Below are 17,411 nucleotides of genomic sequence, written 5' to 3'. Positions count from 1 at the left end.
GCAATTCGGAAAGTCGTCGATCAGCACGTTTGTACATACATCCCTTGCCAGATGTAGAGATAGCATTGAACAGTCGAACAGTATATCGCCGCGATATTTTCTAGTTATTTAGAATCGTTATTGTTGTTGTTAGTTATTGTTTGCGAATATATATTTATATTATTTGTTATGCATTACGCGCACTGTTGGTCACTAAATTATTCACCCGTTTTTACCTACAATTCTAAGACCAGGGAAATGAAAAACCAATGAAACTGTAGCAGGCTCTTCGCTATCAGATTCCATAGTAGTTTAGTCAAGTGCAATCATGCACTGTCAGTGATCAATTGTCTCCTGGAGAGTGTTACCGAGATCAGTGACACGAGATCCATATCCCGCTGATCCTCCTTTCTCAAAGGATAATGTACGGAGATTTGGTATTCACCTGTTTGCTCAGCCCGAGAACCACGAGTAGAACGTAACCGTTAAGAAGAAGACCCAATGTAGAAACGAGGATGAGAGGCACGCCAAAGGCCCAAGGGACCATTCCTCTTTACTCCCGCGTATTGTGGCCGGTGACGATCGAAGATGACAGGCTCCCGATCGATGACAATCGAAGGATCGATCCTCGAGAACCGACCTTCAGGTTGCTCTTCCGGTTATAACGGTCCACTGGCTCGCGCGACGCCTCGTCATCATGCCAGATGCACCTGAAACACCTGATCGATGACTAGGTGTTAGTCGGGAGTCATTGAATACCGCGTCGGGACGCTGATTGTGCAACCGACTTCGGTCGCGACTACTTGATGAGGATTATGATCCTCATATATAATTTATTCGAAATATTTCTCGAATAAAATGTTATTCGAATAATATCGGACTCTAATGCAAAACGTGACATGGTCCCTTCAGGAAAGGATCTCAAAGAAAGTTAAAGAAAGCCGTACTTTACGGTAGGATATCCCCTCGATAATAGAAAAACAGTGGGCAATTTTTCGGTCAGATACTTGAATTTTGCGGATCGCTTAAGCGGTTAAATTTTGCGAAAGTATCTTATTCGTTTCACCTAATCACGCTGTCTAGCCATGCGTCAGCAACAGTTTCCCACGGCCAGCGAAGTAACGTAGTTCCGCGAAGGGGTGAGCAGATGAGCTAATCCAAAGTAGAAGCATCCGCTAATCCGCGGTGTCCGGAATAGTTACTACATCTACCATAATAACAAAGTTGCCGGTGCGCTAATCGGATCACTATGAAGTTCGATAGTGCCATGGATAATGTTCACATTTCGAACACCGTGTAGATTATACTTTACTTCCTCTTTGTCGCGTAAAAGAGACATAAAAACTAGATTCTATCATAAAATTAGATTCCGTCTAGTTAAAGGCTCGTCCCTTTCCTTGTCGCAAAATGTTGCTCTTTTTATATAATTAGTATTATCAAAATTATATAATTTTTAACAAATTGCGAGGGGATCTTTACCGACCGATCTGACCGAGGATCTTTATGCAGGATAGACGTTTTCAAATTCTTAGAATATATTCAAGAAATATTTCGAATAAATTCTTCGAATATATTTTGTTCCTTCTCTTTCGATTGTTCTATTCGATTATTTCGTACGTTGTTGCCAGCGAGTGTGAATGGTACATATCAGGACCAAGCAATGTTTACGTTAGCAATATTCGCAATAAACAATTGCACGTAAGTAAAGCAACGGTCGCTTATGAAAAACCGCGACAGAAATTGCATTCCGGTTGCACGAGGAAGCCGAGCCGAGCACTTCGCGTCTTTTACTCGTCCTTGGGAGTGAATTTACGATTCCGAAAAGTTAAACGCAAGGCTGCGATTTGCATATACATTGTCCCGGTGCTTTCTTTATCATAACCAGCGGTGGAACGAATGCAGGTATCGAACCAACAACTTATCGAAGTTGGAAGATATCCGTCGGCCCGCCTTCCGGTGTTTATTCTTATGATATCGATGTTCAAATTGTGTGTACATTGCTACCAAACACGGGTGACCGATCAAATAGCGGAGGTACCACTTATAATCCACTGTAGCCTTGCACAAATTACTTTAGACACGATTTAGAAGAAAACTAGAAATGACATAGTTGATAGTACGGTTCTTCAACGCATGCGCTCTAATAGGAATTCTGCTAAATCTGTTTGCACTTAATAAATGTTTAAAAATTCAAGCATGAAATTTCAATCTTATATGCGAAAGAAGAACAAAAATTGAATAGAATTGATTTCTTCCAATTTAAACTAAATTCAAACCAATTTAAACCAAATTCGATCCAATTTAAATCAATGCAAACCAAATTCAATCCAATTTAAACCACAATTCACTCTATTTTAATCAATTCAAACCAAATTCAATTCAATTTAAACCAATTTATTCCATTTTAATCAATTCAATTTAAAACAAATTCAATCAAATTTAAAACAAATTCGATCCAATTTAAACCAAATTCAAACCACTTTAAATCAAATTCGATCCAATTTAAACCAAATTCAAACCAATTCGAATCAAATTCAATCCAATTTAAACCGAATTCAAAGCAATTTAAACCAAATTCAAACCAATTTAGACCAAATTCAAACCAATTAAATCCGAATTAAAACTAATTTCAAACCAATTTTAATCAAATTCGGCTTTCACGCTGTCTGAACCATTAACAAATCTTTACCAATTGGGCCAACAGCTTTGAATTGATTCGTCCCACTCCAAACGTCCAACCACTCGAAACAACAAGTTCGTTAGGCTGTTCTCGCACCTCTAATTAGCGCATTCGCTCGACATAGCCGATAGGACGTTCCCAGGAACAGAAATGGATTTTACAAGTGTTAGCGGCCGGTTGAGCCGCGATATTGATTCATAAGGAGGCATCGGTTTGGTCAAGGCCGTTCCCTATCAGGACACGAAAGGCCGGCCGCGTCGTGCGGCTAGGTCCTCGATTTACCGCCGAATATGTCAATTAACGATGCCGGTTGCCGCAGAGATATATTGAATAATACATCAGACATTACAGCAAACCCGTACGCCTTCGATTAACACGGAATATTGCGATCTGATTCCGTAACACCAGCTGCGTTTGCACGACAACCCTGACGTGCCATGCCACATCTCTTTCAATCACGTTCGCGCAAAAATTCCACGTAATTCACTATCAATCGAGGATCTTTAAACAAAACTTCGAAGCCGTGATAGTGGAGACCTCGACATTTGAAATCAGCGCTGGCAGAGTATTTCCCGATCTTTCTATTCGAAATAACATCAATACGAAAATGTTATAACTTTGTTATGCCATTGATACCATGATTGCTACTTGCATGATTGCTGTTCGAAGTGACAGCAGTACGAAAATGTTATAACTTTGTTATATCATTGATACCATGATTGCTACATCAATCACAGTAATTTTTTACTAATAATAAATTTTGAAACTGATTTTCCAAGCTGAATTTTACTAGGAATTCTAGAATCAGAGAGAATTAAAATACTACTTTTGCTTCCGAAGTTTTCGATCCCATTTTTTGAAAACTTTTGGCTGGAACACGTTTAATATAATACTTTGAATATTGCTGCTTCGATCTGTGTTTTTTAAAAATATTACCTATATTTTTTAAAGCTTGATGCTTCCACTTTCACGCTGTGCAGCGTCCATTTTCCTGTAATATGTTTGTTCGTAATGTAACAGGTGGCAAAATGGTGACACGCTCTTTCTGGGAAATGTTACGGATTTAAGCGTCTGTAAATCCCCTTTACAATGATCCCCTAAAAGTGGTGTACGATTTTTTGTAGCCTCTCCATTGAACTTTGAATGAAAAGTGTTACGATGACACAAGGTTTACGGAAGCTCTACACGACCGAACTTGTTCCTCGTTTCCTCGTTTTTTTTATGTTTCATAAAACGACTAAAAGTGTGTGTACACCAAGCTTTGAGGAGTCATTGTAAAGGGAAAGCTTCGATCTTCAAGTCTGCAGTCAACTGATCTGTGAACAAATTTTTTCAATGGTTTTGGAGACGTTGGAATTTGCAAAATTTTCGAGTAAAACCAACTTACATGTGAACGCTATATGGTCAACGCGACTGCATGAATGAGGTAATTAACAACATCAATAATCATTAGTAAAGGCCTCTCAAGCTTCAACATAAGTCCAGATTTTTTATGGTGTGACTCATTTTTACGAAATTATAACAGTTCAAATATCGGCAATTTGTGAAATATCTGAAATATCTTCAATGTGCGAACGCTTTTACAACGGACTAAATATAGGTGTACTAAAGAAGAGTGGTTAGAGAACGACGAAGACTCGGCTAAATAATTCCATCACTTATTCCCATGATCCTGCAGTGCACGTGTCTCAATAGAAGTCGAACAAAAGGACCACCGCTTTACGATCGAAAAAAACGAACAGCTCGGTAATGCCGAATCGGGATTGAAAATTATAGCGTTGCATTTCTGCTCGAAGTTATTGGTTCCCTAGAGACCGGTCGTCGCGAGAGTGAAGTTTAAAAATTCAATCGCCAGAAAAATATCTTCCGTCGCGTAGTTTCGCTCGATCCAAGGCCCGCGATCCGGATCGCCTCGAACCGAGTTTCCTTCGAACAGTAAGATGCTTAGCTCTTCTTCTCTCGTTCGCCCATTGGAAACGGAGCCGTGGAATTGGGTTAAATGGCTGGCCAAGGCGGTAGAAAGAAAAGCTCCTAGAATTTCATAGTTAACGGTGCAAGCGAAACGAACGTACGAACCGACCGGCCAGGATTTCGCCGGAGCAAATTGCGGGATCACCCGATTGACTTCTGTTGCCGCGATCCTCGAAAAACAGCTGCACTGCTAGATGCTCCTTTAATTGTCATCTGTTCTCGTTTCACACTTGTATTGAAACCAACTATTCCATTAGACAATTTTAAACGGTTGAGTTGCGATAGAATGATAGAAAAGTAAAAGAATTTCCAGACGCTGTTAGAACGATGTAACGATTTGCTGCTTTAAATTTGCGATTTTTGAGTAATTGCTGTTTAACCAATTTAGCTGTTGCAATCTCTTCGAAAAGCCACACATACGTGTGGTTGTTATAAAATAGAATTAAGTTCTAATGAAATGATTGTTTTATTTTGTAATTTTCTTGTATTTATTTATTTTGTTTATAGTTTCATCCATATTCATCATGAAGGATTGGCAATATTTTGTGTTAAGTAAATGCATATAATAAATGCATGTTATAAGTAAATGCATACTAACTTCAGTCAAGAATAAAATCCAAATGCATACCAATTCTACTCAAGTATAGAATCCACCTGTAAATACTAATTACACCTAAGAATAAAAATTCATCTGTAAATGCTTACTAATCCTAATCTGGAGTAAAATCTACCTAAAAATGCATACCAATTACATTTATGAATAAGAAGCCACCTACAAACTAATTCCAGTCAAGAATATAATCCGTCTGTAAACGCATACTAATTCCAGATAAAAATAAAATCTACAAGACTGCGAACCGAGCGATCCAAAACACGTGGTATGCACTTTACGACAAACAGCAATAACGTTCAATAACGAACGCGATATAGCAAATTTGTCACGGCTGTGTGACAGTCATGCCGCGCAATTAGCTCATCTCCGAACGCCGCCTATTAGTGAATTAGTTACTATTTGAATAACCCTGAGCCATCACTTATGGCGTACACGTTACGGTATTCGTCATTTTACTTAGCGAACAAGCTCCCGCGTTTTCTACGTGTTTTTTCAACTTCCACCGGCGAGGAACAATAGCGACCACCGCGCGATATTTTTCAAGTTCCAGAAGGTAGCATATATGCAATTTTCCGATCATTTCTCGCGTGTAGGTACAGTGTCTGCTCCGCGAGCGTATTAATGGCCGCCCGTCAATAGAGCCAGAAGAGAAACGCCGCTTCGGTTCGGTCCCGAGCACTTTGCATACCGTACACACCGGATAATTTTATGGAAATCTCATTCCTTTAATTTCCTTCGGCCCGGGAAACTCGCAAAGAGAACACACTGCGCGCAGTTCCGCGGAACTGCCAGCCACCGTCGTTTAATTCTTGAAGTGCTGACTCGAAACGGCCGGTTAATTGAAAATCTCCCTGGCCCGGCGCTGTCTAGTGTCTGCTTAATTGATCATCCGCGATAAAATCTTTTTTTGTATCGTCGCGAACTTCGCGACAGAATTCTTTTTGTACGAGTGCGAATTGCGCGATGTACTTCCTTTTAGGCGAGTGCAAACTTCACGATGCAATCCCTTTTATGCGAGTCCAAACTTCGCGATGCAATTCCTACTGCACGACTACGAACTTCGCGATGCAATGCTTTTTATGCGAGTACAAGCTTCGCGATGCAATCCCTTTTATGCGAGTCCAAACTTCGCGATGCAATTCCTACTGCACAACTACGAACTTCGCGATGCAATGCTTTTTATGCGAGTACAAGCTTCGCGATGCAATTCCTACTGCACGACTACAAACTTCGCGATGCAGTTCCATTTATGCGAGTTCAAAACTTCGCGATGCAATTCCTTTTGTGCGAGTTCAAACTTCGCGATGCAATTCCTATTGCACGACTACGAACTTCGCGATGCAATGCCTTTTATGCGAGTACAAGCTTCGCGATGCAATTCCTTTTATGCGAGTTGAAACTTCGCGATGCAATTCCTACTGCACGGCTACAAACTTCGCGATGCAGTTCCATTTATGCGAGTTCAAAACTTCGCGATGCAATTCCTATTGCACGACTACGAACTTCGCGATGCAATGCCTTTTATTCGAGTACAAGCTTCGCGATGCAATTCCTTTTATGCGAGTTCAAACTTCGCGATGCAATTCCTTTTGTGCGAGTTCAAACTTCGCGATGCAATTCCTACTGCACGACTACAAACTTCGCGATGCAGTTCCTTTTATGCGAGTTCAAAACTTCGCGATGCAGTTCCTTTTGTGCGAGTTCAAACTTCGTGATACAATTCTCTCATCGCTATGATGTTCTGGGAAATGGAAAACATTCGATAACAAGAGGCTCGCGAGCGACACGTGCGCTTGAACGAGAGGTCCCGGGAGCCTGATTGCCATGAAAGAATCCTGGCCACATGCTCGGATTCCCTGTTGCGACGCGTCCTTCGTAAACCCGCGACGTCTGCATCTACCACAGCGTTTATACACCTGCAATCATGTTCTTTTCCTTCCTGAATCTGATCGTATATATAAACGCGTATGCAAAAATAAATCATTGCATAAAAATGGATAAACAATTATTAAGAAAATTTGAGAGAAAAGGCTTGATTTTTCAAATATTGTTTAAACACGCGTGGCTCCTTTTCCTGCGACCACTGATCGCGAGTGGTATTTCGCTTTGTCCGCGCGGACATAAATTGTAGCCCGACATCGAACGCTGTTTAACCCCTTCCCGTGCCATTTAGCTCGACGAAACTCGGGCCCGAGCGGTCCGCATCAACGCGCGCTAAACAGACCAGACTGATGTTTGTAAACAGTCGCAATACGATCCGAAATGTAGATGCCTGCAATACCTTCCTCTTCACTACTATCATCTATAATCATATGCCTTATTCGCTTTGCAACTGGCACCAACACGTCACTATCAGAAGATTCGTTATCACGGCCTTCACTAAACACTTTTGTACCTTGCATTTTGAAGGGGTTTCTTAACTTTTAATAATTGAACTGCTTCGTAACAGCAACGATAAGAATCGTGACTAACTGTTCTGAGGTACTGAGAGGAACTAACATTCATTCACGAGCGTAACGGGCAAAAAATCAGTCCGCGAGCTCGGCTTGTTATGTTTACGTTTGGCCCAAGTATCTGTTCGCGACTCAGACTCGCGATATTTATGTATGGCCCAAGTATCTGGTCGCGAGTCAGACTCGCGATATTCATGTTTGGGCAAAGATCTTCATCGCGAGTCTGACTCGCTAAAGTACGGGAAGGGGTTAACCGAAACTTTACGTTTGTAATGGGACACCTTCGACCTCGGATCTTTCAATTACCGCGAACGAACGGCTGCGGCGGTGTTTCGCCTGAAAACGTCCGTTGAATCGATAGCCGGGCATTTGTAATGTTGATGTCCCTTGATATCGCCGGCATAAAGACTCAAGGACGAGTGGTAATAGCCGCGGCTATTAATCCTTAATATCTCGTAATTACAATGCTCGAATGACATTTGTCTCTCAAATTATCTCCCATTCGATATTACATTTTCTCGTTAAGGGAGTTCAGGGACCTGAGCTTGGTAACTCCGTTACGTCACAGGGCTAATCATAATTTCGTTTGAGCTGCCGGCTAAGGGTCGATGCACATCTACGTGCCAGGCTCGGGCCGTGCTCCAAGGCCGAATCATTCTTACATTTGATTTACATTGGAGATTACAATCTTTCATTCTAGCGTTGCAGGCAATAAACCCGAGAAGCATTTTGACGTAACAAAGCATGCAAAAAAAAAAGGAATTTATGAAGGCTAGGTGATGACACAACTTCTGGCAACCATCTGTGGGTCATAATTCAATAAAATGTTAAATTCTGAAGAAAATAACGGCTTTTCGGAGTAACTGCATACTATAGGTGGATTAGTATTGTTTGACGAACAGATGGGGTCGAAAGGGAATTTCCTGATTTTTTACGGCTTTGAACGCGGAACATGATGTATACCCAGTTGCTCATTTAAAAAATATATTTTCAATTGTACGATGAAATATAAATTTTAATTTAAGATTCATTTCCACAAAGACTAAAATGGAAGGGTGTATAAATATTATTATATATGTATATATTTATATTTTTCATAAAAATCAATATAATCTTACAAAAATTATATCGTGTTTGGTCTCATTTTAATCAGAAAAAGGTCACGATTGCATTGGAAAAAGTCCCATTAAAAAATAGTGAAAAATAAAGAAGTTGCACATTGGGTTATTACCTATTCTTCATTTGTCTGGCACCATGCTGGCACGTCTAATATGAACACTCTCAATCGAGCATGCTGCTAGCATGACCCGAGCCTGGCGCGTAGATGTGTATCGACCCTAATTCTTCGCTTTTTGCGTGTTTTACGTTTTCGCGACAAAATCGCACGGATTTGTATAAATGGATTCAAAGTTTGGCAAAAAGTAATCTGATTAATGATGAACGATTATGACTAACGTGAAATTATGTACATGATCAATGATTATAAAGTAATGAAATAGTCATGATTAACGTATAACTTAAATAATCAAAGCAAGTGTAATCGTTGGCTATGATTAACACAGTAATCATTAATCATGCAATGACTATTTTTCTTGATTATGATTAACAAACAAATTTGTTATTATGACAGTCGATAATAATTCTGGATAGTTTTTAGAAAATCTGCGTGTATTTCATGTCTCAATGGACGACATTTTTTTATTTAGGCCTAAAGATAAATTAATCATTCGTCCGAGATTACAGATTACCGATTAATGATCACAGATTACCAAATGTAGTCATGATTACTGATTGATTTCTAGTAACGATTGATTAATTAATGATTATCATGATTACTTTTCGCAATCAATTGCAAAAGTAATCACAAAATAATCGTTTACTGCCCAACTCTGAATAGATCGAAAGTACATGCTACAAAGATCACTACAATATGTCAATTATGAATGATATCGAGACCTAGTCTGACCTTGAGAGGTCAACAAAGATGGTAGAAATTCAATTACAGAACGTAAGTAATAACAAATGAATAGATGACAATAAATAATAATTAGCAGAGTTTAACGATAATTATCAAGAAAACACGTATGCAGATTCTCGATTTGTTTGTTCGGAAATTGTTCCGAGTTTTCATTTCTTCTACGCGCGGAGACTGATTAAACAACATTTCTGCCGCGTTGATCGCTAATTTAAGCTGCGCTGAGCCGGATAGAGGATCTGGCCGATCGTTACGCGGATATTAAAATGCAAGACCACGAACGATGCTTTTCAACCCTTAATACGGGGGTAGCAAGGTGTGACTGAGAAAATGATGGGGTTAGTCATCAACTGGCATTTTTAAGGCGATACTTTCCTTGCCTCTACGATCACGCTTCGCATGCTAATTATCGAAAACGAAGGACTCCCGAGTTTCCAGACAATTGTGCTTAATTTGCTATAACCGGACAGCGGATTTTTCTGCAAAATAATAATCGTCTGCGTTAATCGCGAGATACAGGAACTACGTAGACATTCGTTTATTCGACATATTCAGCATGACATCATAGTATTTTCGAATTCACTACATATTCATACTATTCTGTAATTCTAAATGTGTATATTATTCTGTAATTCTAAATATTCATACTATTCTGTAATTCTAAATGTTAATATCATTTAGAATTTCTTCTGCTCAAGTCAGTCGTGGCAGCCATTTGAATGAAATTATGTTTCATAATTAATCGGTTGGTTTGCTCTTTTTACGTGAAATTTTTTTTTAGAGAAATATTAGACGACTTTTTCTTGTTATAGCAATTTGAAAAAGAACCCAGCAGCTGGCACATTCTTTATAAATCAACGAATTTATAACAGAAATCAATAGATCAAATGCAAAATAGTAAAAACATTTAAAGAATTTCAAAAATGCTGTTGTATTGTCTTCGATGCAATAAAATAATTGATGAAAGAAAGACTTGTCCATATAGCTTCTGCATCTTGCAATTGACGCAGACAATTTTTATTTTGCGCAGGAATCCGCAGTCTACCAATCAGGAACGTTTCTGTATTTAGAAGAATAAATCATCATGGTCGTAAAATTCTCGCGTACCGAGCCGGCCAACGATTGAAATCAAATTTCTCTAGGATTCTTGATTCCCCGGGATCCGAATTTGCATAAAGTTTCGCAGTCTAGTTACAACTTACCGAACAAGTTCGATAACGGTTCACCTGGACCCGTTTGAAAGTTGGCCAGCTCGCGAAACTCGAGGGAACTGCTTGAATGTGATATTGTAAAATCAGGATTTTATATGTTCCGAGCAAGATTACAGATGATTACAGTTAACGCTTCCATTCCAATCCATTTTTGCTTCGGCTCGGGGTGCACTGTGCCCAGTGATTGAGCACTGAAGCTGCGTGTTTGTTAAAACGATCGTTATTTCATACCTGGAAAGATATTATTTTGCTGTTTTAATCCGTCGCACTTGAGGCTATTTTAACTTGATAACTAGGATATTCTTTAGACAAAGTATAGTATTTTGATTTCGCATTATTTTTGTATTATTTTCGTATTGTATGGGTATGAAATGCAGCTTATTTCATTCATTGAACAAATCAGCTTTGCTCTTATGGAATTTTCAGAGACAAGCGTATCACCGGAATTTATCTACAAATCAACTGAAATAAAGTTAATACAATTCATAATAAAAATTACATTCATATACAAATTGATAACAAAAATTATATTCATATACAAATTGATAACAAAAATTATATTTATATACAAATTGATAATAAAGATTAAATTCATATACAAAATAATAAAAATTAAATTCGTGTGCAAATTAATAATAAAAAATTAAATTCAAATACAAATCGATAATAAAAATTAAGTTCATGTATAAATTGATAATAAAAATTAAATTCATTTAGAAACCGATAATTAAAATTAAATACCACTATTATAATACCATTTCGGTGCATAACCGAAGAACCAATAACCAACTGTTCCGTCAAAGCTGCTGTTTATTAAAGTGCATAACGAAGACGACGCGTCCCGTCCACGCTGCATCCACGCATTTGCATCGGAATGCCCTTCGATCATTCAATTTCACAGCGAACGTGAAGTGTCTCCCGGTTTCGCGCGTTTTGTAATCATTATTTGCCCCCGTCCTTTGTCAATTTCGATGTGCTCGCAACCGAACGACGTTCGCTAAACTTTACGATTGCGATCGTTAACTAATTTCCGTGCCGCAAGCACGCAGCCGCTTTTTCCGTGTCGATTTCTGCGGCGATTCGCGAGAGAGGCGTGGCTTTTATCGGAATCGGAATTGCGTTCACGGGCCAGTTAACGGAATTTCGGCCTCTTTGTCTCGATTATTACCCGTTTTTAGTCCGGGCCACGGTACAAGCTCGCTCGCCTAATAGAAGCTCCATTCCGGAAGCTTCCATTTCGCGGGTAAATCTAGTTCGGCGGAAACTGTGCCGCGGTTTTCGACCCCCTTCGAACTTTCCGAAGCTTTCGGTCGGCTAATATGGCGGCAGATGAGAGAACATTTTCCGCGAGAGTGCGCTCGATTTTTTCGGAAATGAAAGTTCCATCCAAATCGCGTTCGAGGATTGTTCAGTGACCCACTCGTAAATATTATTGATCAAAGAATTATCCGAATCGATAGATAGAATAATTTATGATTAGATCGCGGATCTTTATGGAAAATAAAAATTTTCATCATTAACTGGAAGATGCTGGAACCACATAAGACATTCGTTTAAGTCCTTAATCATTTTAATGAGATGACAATAATACAATAATATTATCAAATTGCTTAAATATTTGTGCTATTTTGCATTTAAACTATTCATTTTTAATAATTACCTTAGATAAATATTTATTCGAAACAACCCTCGATCGTTAACAGTTCTTTTTCTGGAAGGAGAAGATTTATATTCGTCGTACGCCGACGTTTCATTCGATAATGAAATGCTGGTAAAGAAGAAGCAGAATTTCATTTCGATTTCAAAGGAATTGGCAATACTCAGTATACCGTTTTAGAAATTCTGTTCAAAATCTTCGAAACGAGTTCGACCACGATACCGCAGGACAACAACGCTTGGCTGCGATGTAGGCCAACGGGTTAACAATTAGAAAAGTGGCAGAACAACAGAGTTATCGTGTGAGAATGTGAAACACATTTCAACGATGTTCCTTCACCGACATCTCAGCTTCCCATGGAACAAGTTCTATGGATTTCGATCATTCTCTCTTCGAAATTCCAAAGTGCATCGCCGCGAACGCTCGCTCGCATCTTTCGAACGCATTTTATTCCTTCGGAGAACGAAACAGGGCGTGGGTGGCTTTCAGGAGAATGCAATGGCACGTGAACGAACACGAAATTTTCATTTCACGCTGGAAAATCTTCCGCCACGAGGAAATCTGGGTCGTCTTCGTTCCTCGCTTAATCGTTTTCGAGCTGTTTTACTCGAGTCGATAGGTCACCGTTAGACTGATGCCGTTAGAATTATTCAATAGTCGAAACTACTCTAAACGTCCAGTGAAACATAAAGATCGCTAAAAGTCTGAATAAATGCTACATTGTGATTCGTGTAAAATAAAGTAGATCGTACTGTTAACTCTCGGAGCACCGAGCAGTAAAAGCGGTTAATTTGGACTTCCTTCTGAAAACAACGAAATCGCATTTATCAAGATACTGCATAATTTTTATCTGAAAATAGCGTAAGTAAATGTACGTAATAATTGTCTAGATATAATTTTTTTAATGTTAATAGTTATAAAATAGATGATCTCAAATCAAATCAGTTTGACTAGTTCTAGTTTTAATCTTCTCACGTTTCATTTTCTTTGCAGCTGTAATAAAGAATGTTCATTTTTGAGTGTCAATTTTAAATATCGCGCCATTTAAATTTTCTCTACCAGACTGTCATATATTATTCGACATTTGACAAGTAGAAACATTACGAAGAACAAAAATGGAGAGTGAAGCACCTCGTTCAATTTTTCAAATTATTCTTTCGTTTCGCGTATTCGATGGAATTAAGGAACAAAAATCTGCATCGCGTGACAGGCACGTCGGAACACGGCAAGGGGTGTTAAAAAGCCTATCATCGACAGGTAAACAAAGTGTTAAGTAAATCGACCCGTTCGGCGTTCCCCGGCGCGGCGGACAATGGTGTTAACCAATGAAGCATGTCGGAAACAAAATGGCCCGTTAAAAAGATAGGATATCGAGCGCGCTGAGAAATGATAGGCGCCGCAGACAAACGACCAGCGCGGTGCTGGTTGCCATGAAAAATCGAAGCTCGACACGCGTCGTGTGCCACGGTGAATTGATAATCGATAAGAGGACGAACGAATCCATCCGTGCCGGGTCTTTTACGGTGCGAGTGAAATTCTCATTTTGATTCACCTTGAGGTCCCTCGAAAATGACAAGCGAGGTGATTAATAACGATCGGAGGACTAAGTTGGGGTGGGGCGAAGAAACAGGGGGGCGAGTTGGCGAGGATGAAGACTGTCTTCGCGTGTATGAACGATGGGATTTTTATACGGAGAGTTGGCCAAAGGGAGAGGAAAAAAAAGGAGGCGAACCCGATATACGAGGGTCGCGTTATCGACGAGCGTACACGCGGCTCGCGTGATCGCGACGTTGGAACGGGGGTCGAGTTCGCATAAGGAATCCTGACTATTGCGAAGAAATGGGGAAGGACACGTCGGATAATTCAAATCGATCCGCGGCCGACACGTCACGGCAAGTATGAAATTCGGAATGCGTCGCCGGTGACCCAGAAATCTATCCGGTTCGATCGACACGCAATTCCAGCCGCCCTTTCGCGATTTAAACGTCCCGCTCTTTTCTCAACCCTTTCGCGTGGAGAAACGTGGCAGACGAAATTGAGAACTACCATGATTAGGACACTTTTGTTTAGGACAAGATAACACAAGAAATTAAACGATCTAATTCTAGTTTAAAACATACGTAATAATTTCCTTACGGTTTACAAGTGGTCCATGTTCTTATATCTTGCATCTCATACAATAAAATAAAATAAAATAGGTAAAATAAAATAGGTAAAATAAAATAGATAAAATAATATAATTTTTGTATTAAGATACAGTGTCTAAAAGTGCAAACAAACTTTAAAATATCTCTATAAATCTTCGAAGCTCTTTCAAAAATCACAGCAGAAACTCAAACGGTCTCGTTAACTTTACTCGGCCACGTCTGCGGTAAATTTTTGCCAGCAGCGGCTCGCGTCGAGTTAAGTCGGCAAACGGGACGCAGTAATTGGCTGCGCCACCCTATCGAGTCGATAAAGTATCGACGAAACGGAGTCGCGAGACTTGATTCGGATCGTGTCCGAAGCAAGATCCCGCGGGCCAATAGATCTTCGTCTATGTAACAAGAGCGAAGACGAATTGCTGATTAAAATCGAATGAATGTCCCTTGCTTTGTCAGTTGACCGGAAAACGCAGCGCAAACGAACCGTCGCGCTTCGCGTCGCGTCGGCTTCGCCCCGAGGGTGCCGGGGCTTATTGGAATGCTTGAAATCCCAGTCGAGTGTCATTTATCGTTAGGTACTTGTTGCGCGGAACACTTTGCACGCCGTGGGCGGAATTACGGGCAGAATCACAGACAGAACGTTGACGGAGATCGATAAGGAAAGCACTCGAGTCTAGAATAGAGCACGGCGCGGTCCCTGTGCAGGGCTGCAACGAGATCCGATGGAAATTTCGAGCACATACAATTATGATAAATAGAGAGGACGCGGTGAATCGTCAACCCATCCTGCTACGATTCATTTACTGTCGTCATTGCCCAAGCATTCCATTTTTATAATATCGCCCAATTCATTTTTATACGCTTCTCTTTAACCCATTAACTGCCAACCACGAGATATCTCATAGGAGAGGCTCACCACGACGCGTCTGTTGAAGGTTCATTACTAGGCTAGTAATGAACCATCTTTATGCATAATAAAAATTGTCTGTATTAATTGCAACACGTGGCAGCCAAGTACAGTCCTATTTCTCTCTTAAATAATTTTAATGAGTTGTTATTAGCATATCGACTATCTTTAGTTTCTTCTAATTTCGTCACTATTCTATGTTCCACCTATACATATTTTTTTACATATGTCTTTTACTTGTTATTATTATTTTTTACTTATTACCATCTTTTACTTATCATTTTTTACTTATTATTATTTTTCACTTATTCTTACTGTTTACTCATTGTTATTTATTGATATAAAAAATAGAAATGTTGCTGTCTGCAACCGATTTCTTCAAAATAGACTTGGCAGTCAATGTGTTGATCTGCTCATGGTGTTCGTCGCTGCGGTCGAAACTTCGACGTCGATTTTTATACTGTTCTCTGATAAGCTATCGAGAGCAAAGTTTGCCCACACACATTCTTTACAAATGATAAGACAACATTAAGGGACTGAAATATTTCCCTTCAGAAAATTCCTCTAGAACTTTCTGTCACGATATAACGAAGTTTATATGTATAACGGAGTCGAGATTCGACCCTCTGGAACAAGACGAATTATGCTGCATATTCAAAACCACTAACGCGGTCGTTCCAATAATTCCAGGAACCTCTTGGAATTGCTTTACGTGTTTCTGGCATGTTGTTAATTATTACGTCGCAGTCAAACGCGCGCGTTTAAATACTCCCTAACGCAGTCCAAATAGTGCTGCCTGGAAATAAGAAATGTAGGTTACGACGGCGGATTTTATGCGTTCACAAATAAGTTTGATCATTCGGATCATTTCCAAACTATTACATACATTTAAAGAATATAGAAAAACGCTGTTGTATTAATTTTAACTTAAATGACTAAAGAAAAGAAATTAATGTGTATGTAATCTCTGAAGCTTGCAATAAGTTCCGACAATTTTTATTTTGCATAAAAATCCGCGCATCTAGTTAGGCCATCAGATTCAGTTCTTCAAACAGGTACGGTTCTTTAGAACCGAAATCGAAATCGATATTAAATTGCTCAGCCTTTGCATTGTCCTCTTGCCTAATTAGCTTTATATTTATCGAATAAAACGTATGGAAATTTGTTGATTCTTTTATCTTGCTTATTTTCGAGGAAGCCCAGTTTCCAGAGCCCACGCTAAGTCGGCGGAACCTCCACGTGTCGTTCTGCATACGGGCAAGTTCGCGTGGGCGTCCGAGACGCGGTTATTTTCGCGATGTCAATTTCGAAACAGTAACACCAACAGAGGTGAAGGTCACCGCGGAGTCTGCGTTGCGGATATTTAGGGGTCACCGGAATATGTGCTCTTTATTTAGCGGTTCGCCTTTCGCACTTCGAGCGTCAAGGGCCAAATTGGTCGACTGTCATTACACTTCGTTCCTGCAGTGTCCCTGTTTCGTTTCTTGCGGCTTGTACAGTCGATAAAGAAAATCACCGAACGAGCCACAGGAACACGAAGTATGTACAGTAAATTCTCCCCTAATTGACGCTCAGATTGTACACAAAAATGGATGAAAAAAGATTTGGGAAGAGGAGACACAATTATTCGAGTCTTGCGGCTCGTTTTTATAGTTGTTGACAATCGGTGACCGTAAAAACGAGCCGCAAGGCTCGAATAATTGTATCTCCTCTTCCCAAATTGTCCATTTTTGTGCACAATCTGAGCGTCAATTAGGGAGAATTTACTGTACTTCGTTCTTAATCCATTCGCACCGTTTGTGAGCCAGATAGCACGCGACG

The 17,411-nt window shown here is 39.8% G+C and overlaps 2 protein-coding genes across 5 annotated transcripts in view; one reads left to right on the top strand and one right to left on the bottom strand.

The window, feature by feature from the left end:
- The window catches only part of LOC117223180 (phytanoyl-CoA dioxygenase, peroxisomal), a 97,540-nt gene that overhangs the window by 32,176 nt on the left and 47,953 nt on the right, over positions 1-17,411 (top strand). The gene's annotated exons all lie outside the window — the stretch shown is intronic.
- Positions 1-17,411, bottom strand: part of LOC117223174 (uncharacterized) — a 72,959-nt gene that overhangs the window by 17,562 nt on the left and 37,986 nt on the right. Inside the window, exon 2 of the mRNA XM_033475336.2 lies at positions 425-698. Coding sequence (XP_033331227.1) covers positions 425-526 — 102 coding nt within the window. The 5' untranslated portion in view covers positions 527-698. The remainder of the gene's footprint in view (positions 1-424; positions 699-17,411) is intronic.

Source organism: Megalopta genalis, chromosome 1 (genome assembly GCF_051020955.1).
Source record: "Megalopta genalis isolate 19385.01 chromosome 1, iyMegGena1_principal, whole genome shotgun sequence".
NCBI classification, from domain to species: Eukaryota; Metazoa; Arthropoda; class Insecta; order Hymenoptera; family Halictidae; genus Megalopta; species Megalopta genalis.
The sequence above is the reverse complement of the archived record's forward strand: the minus strand, read 5'-3'. Positions and strand labels throughout refer to the sequence as shown.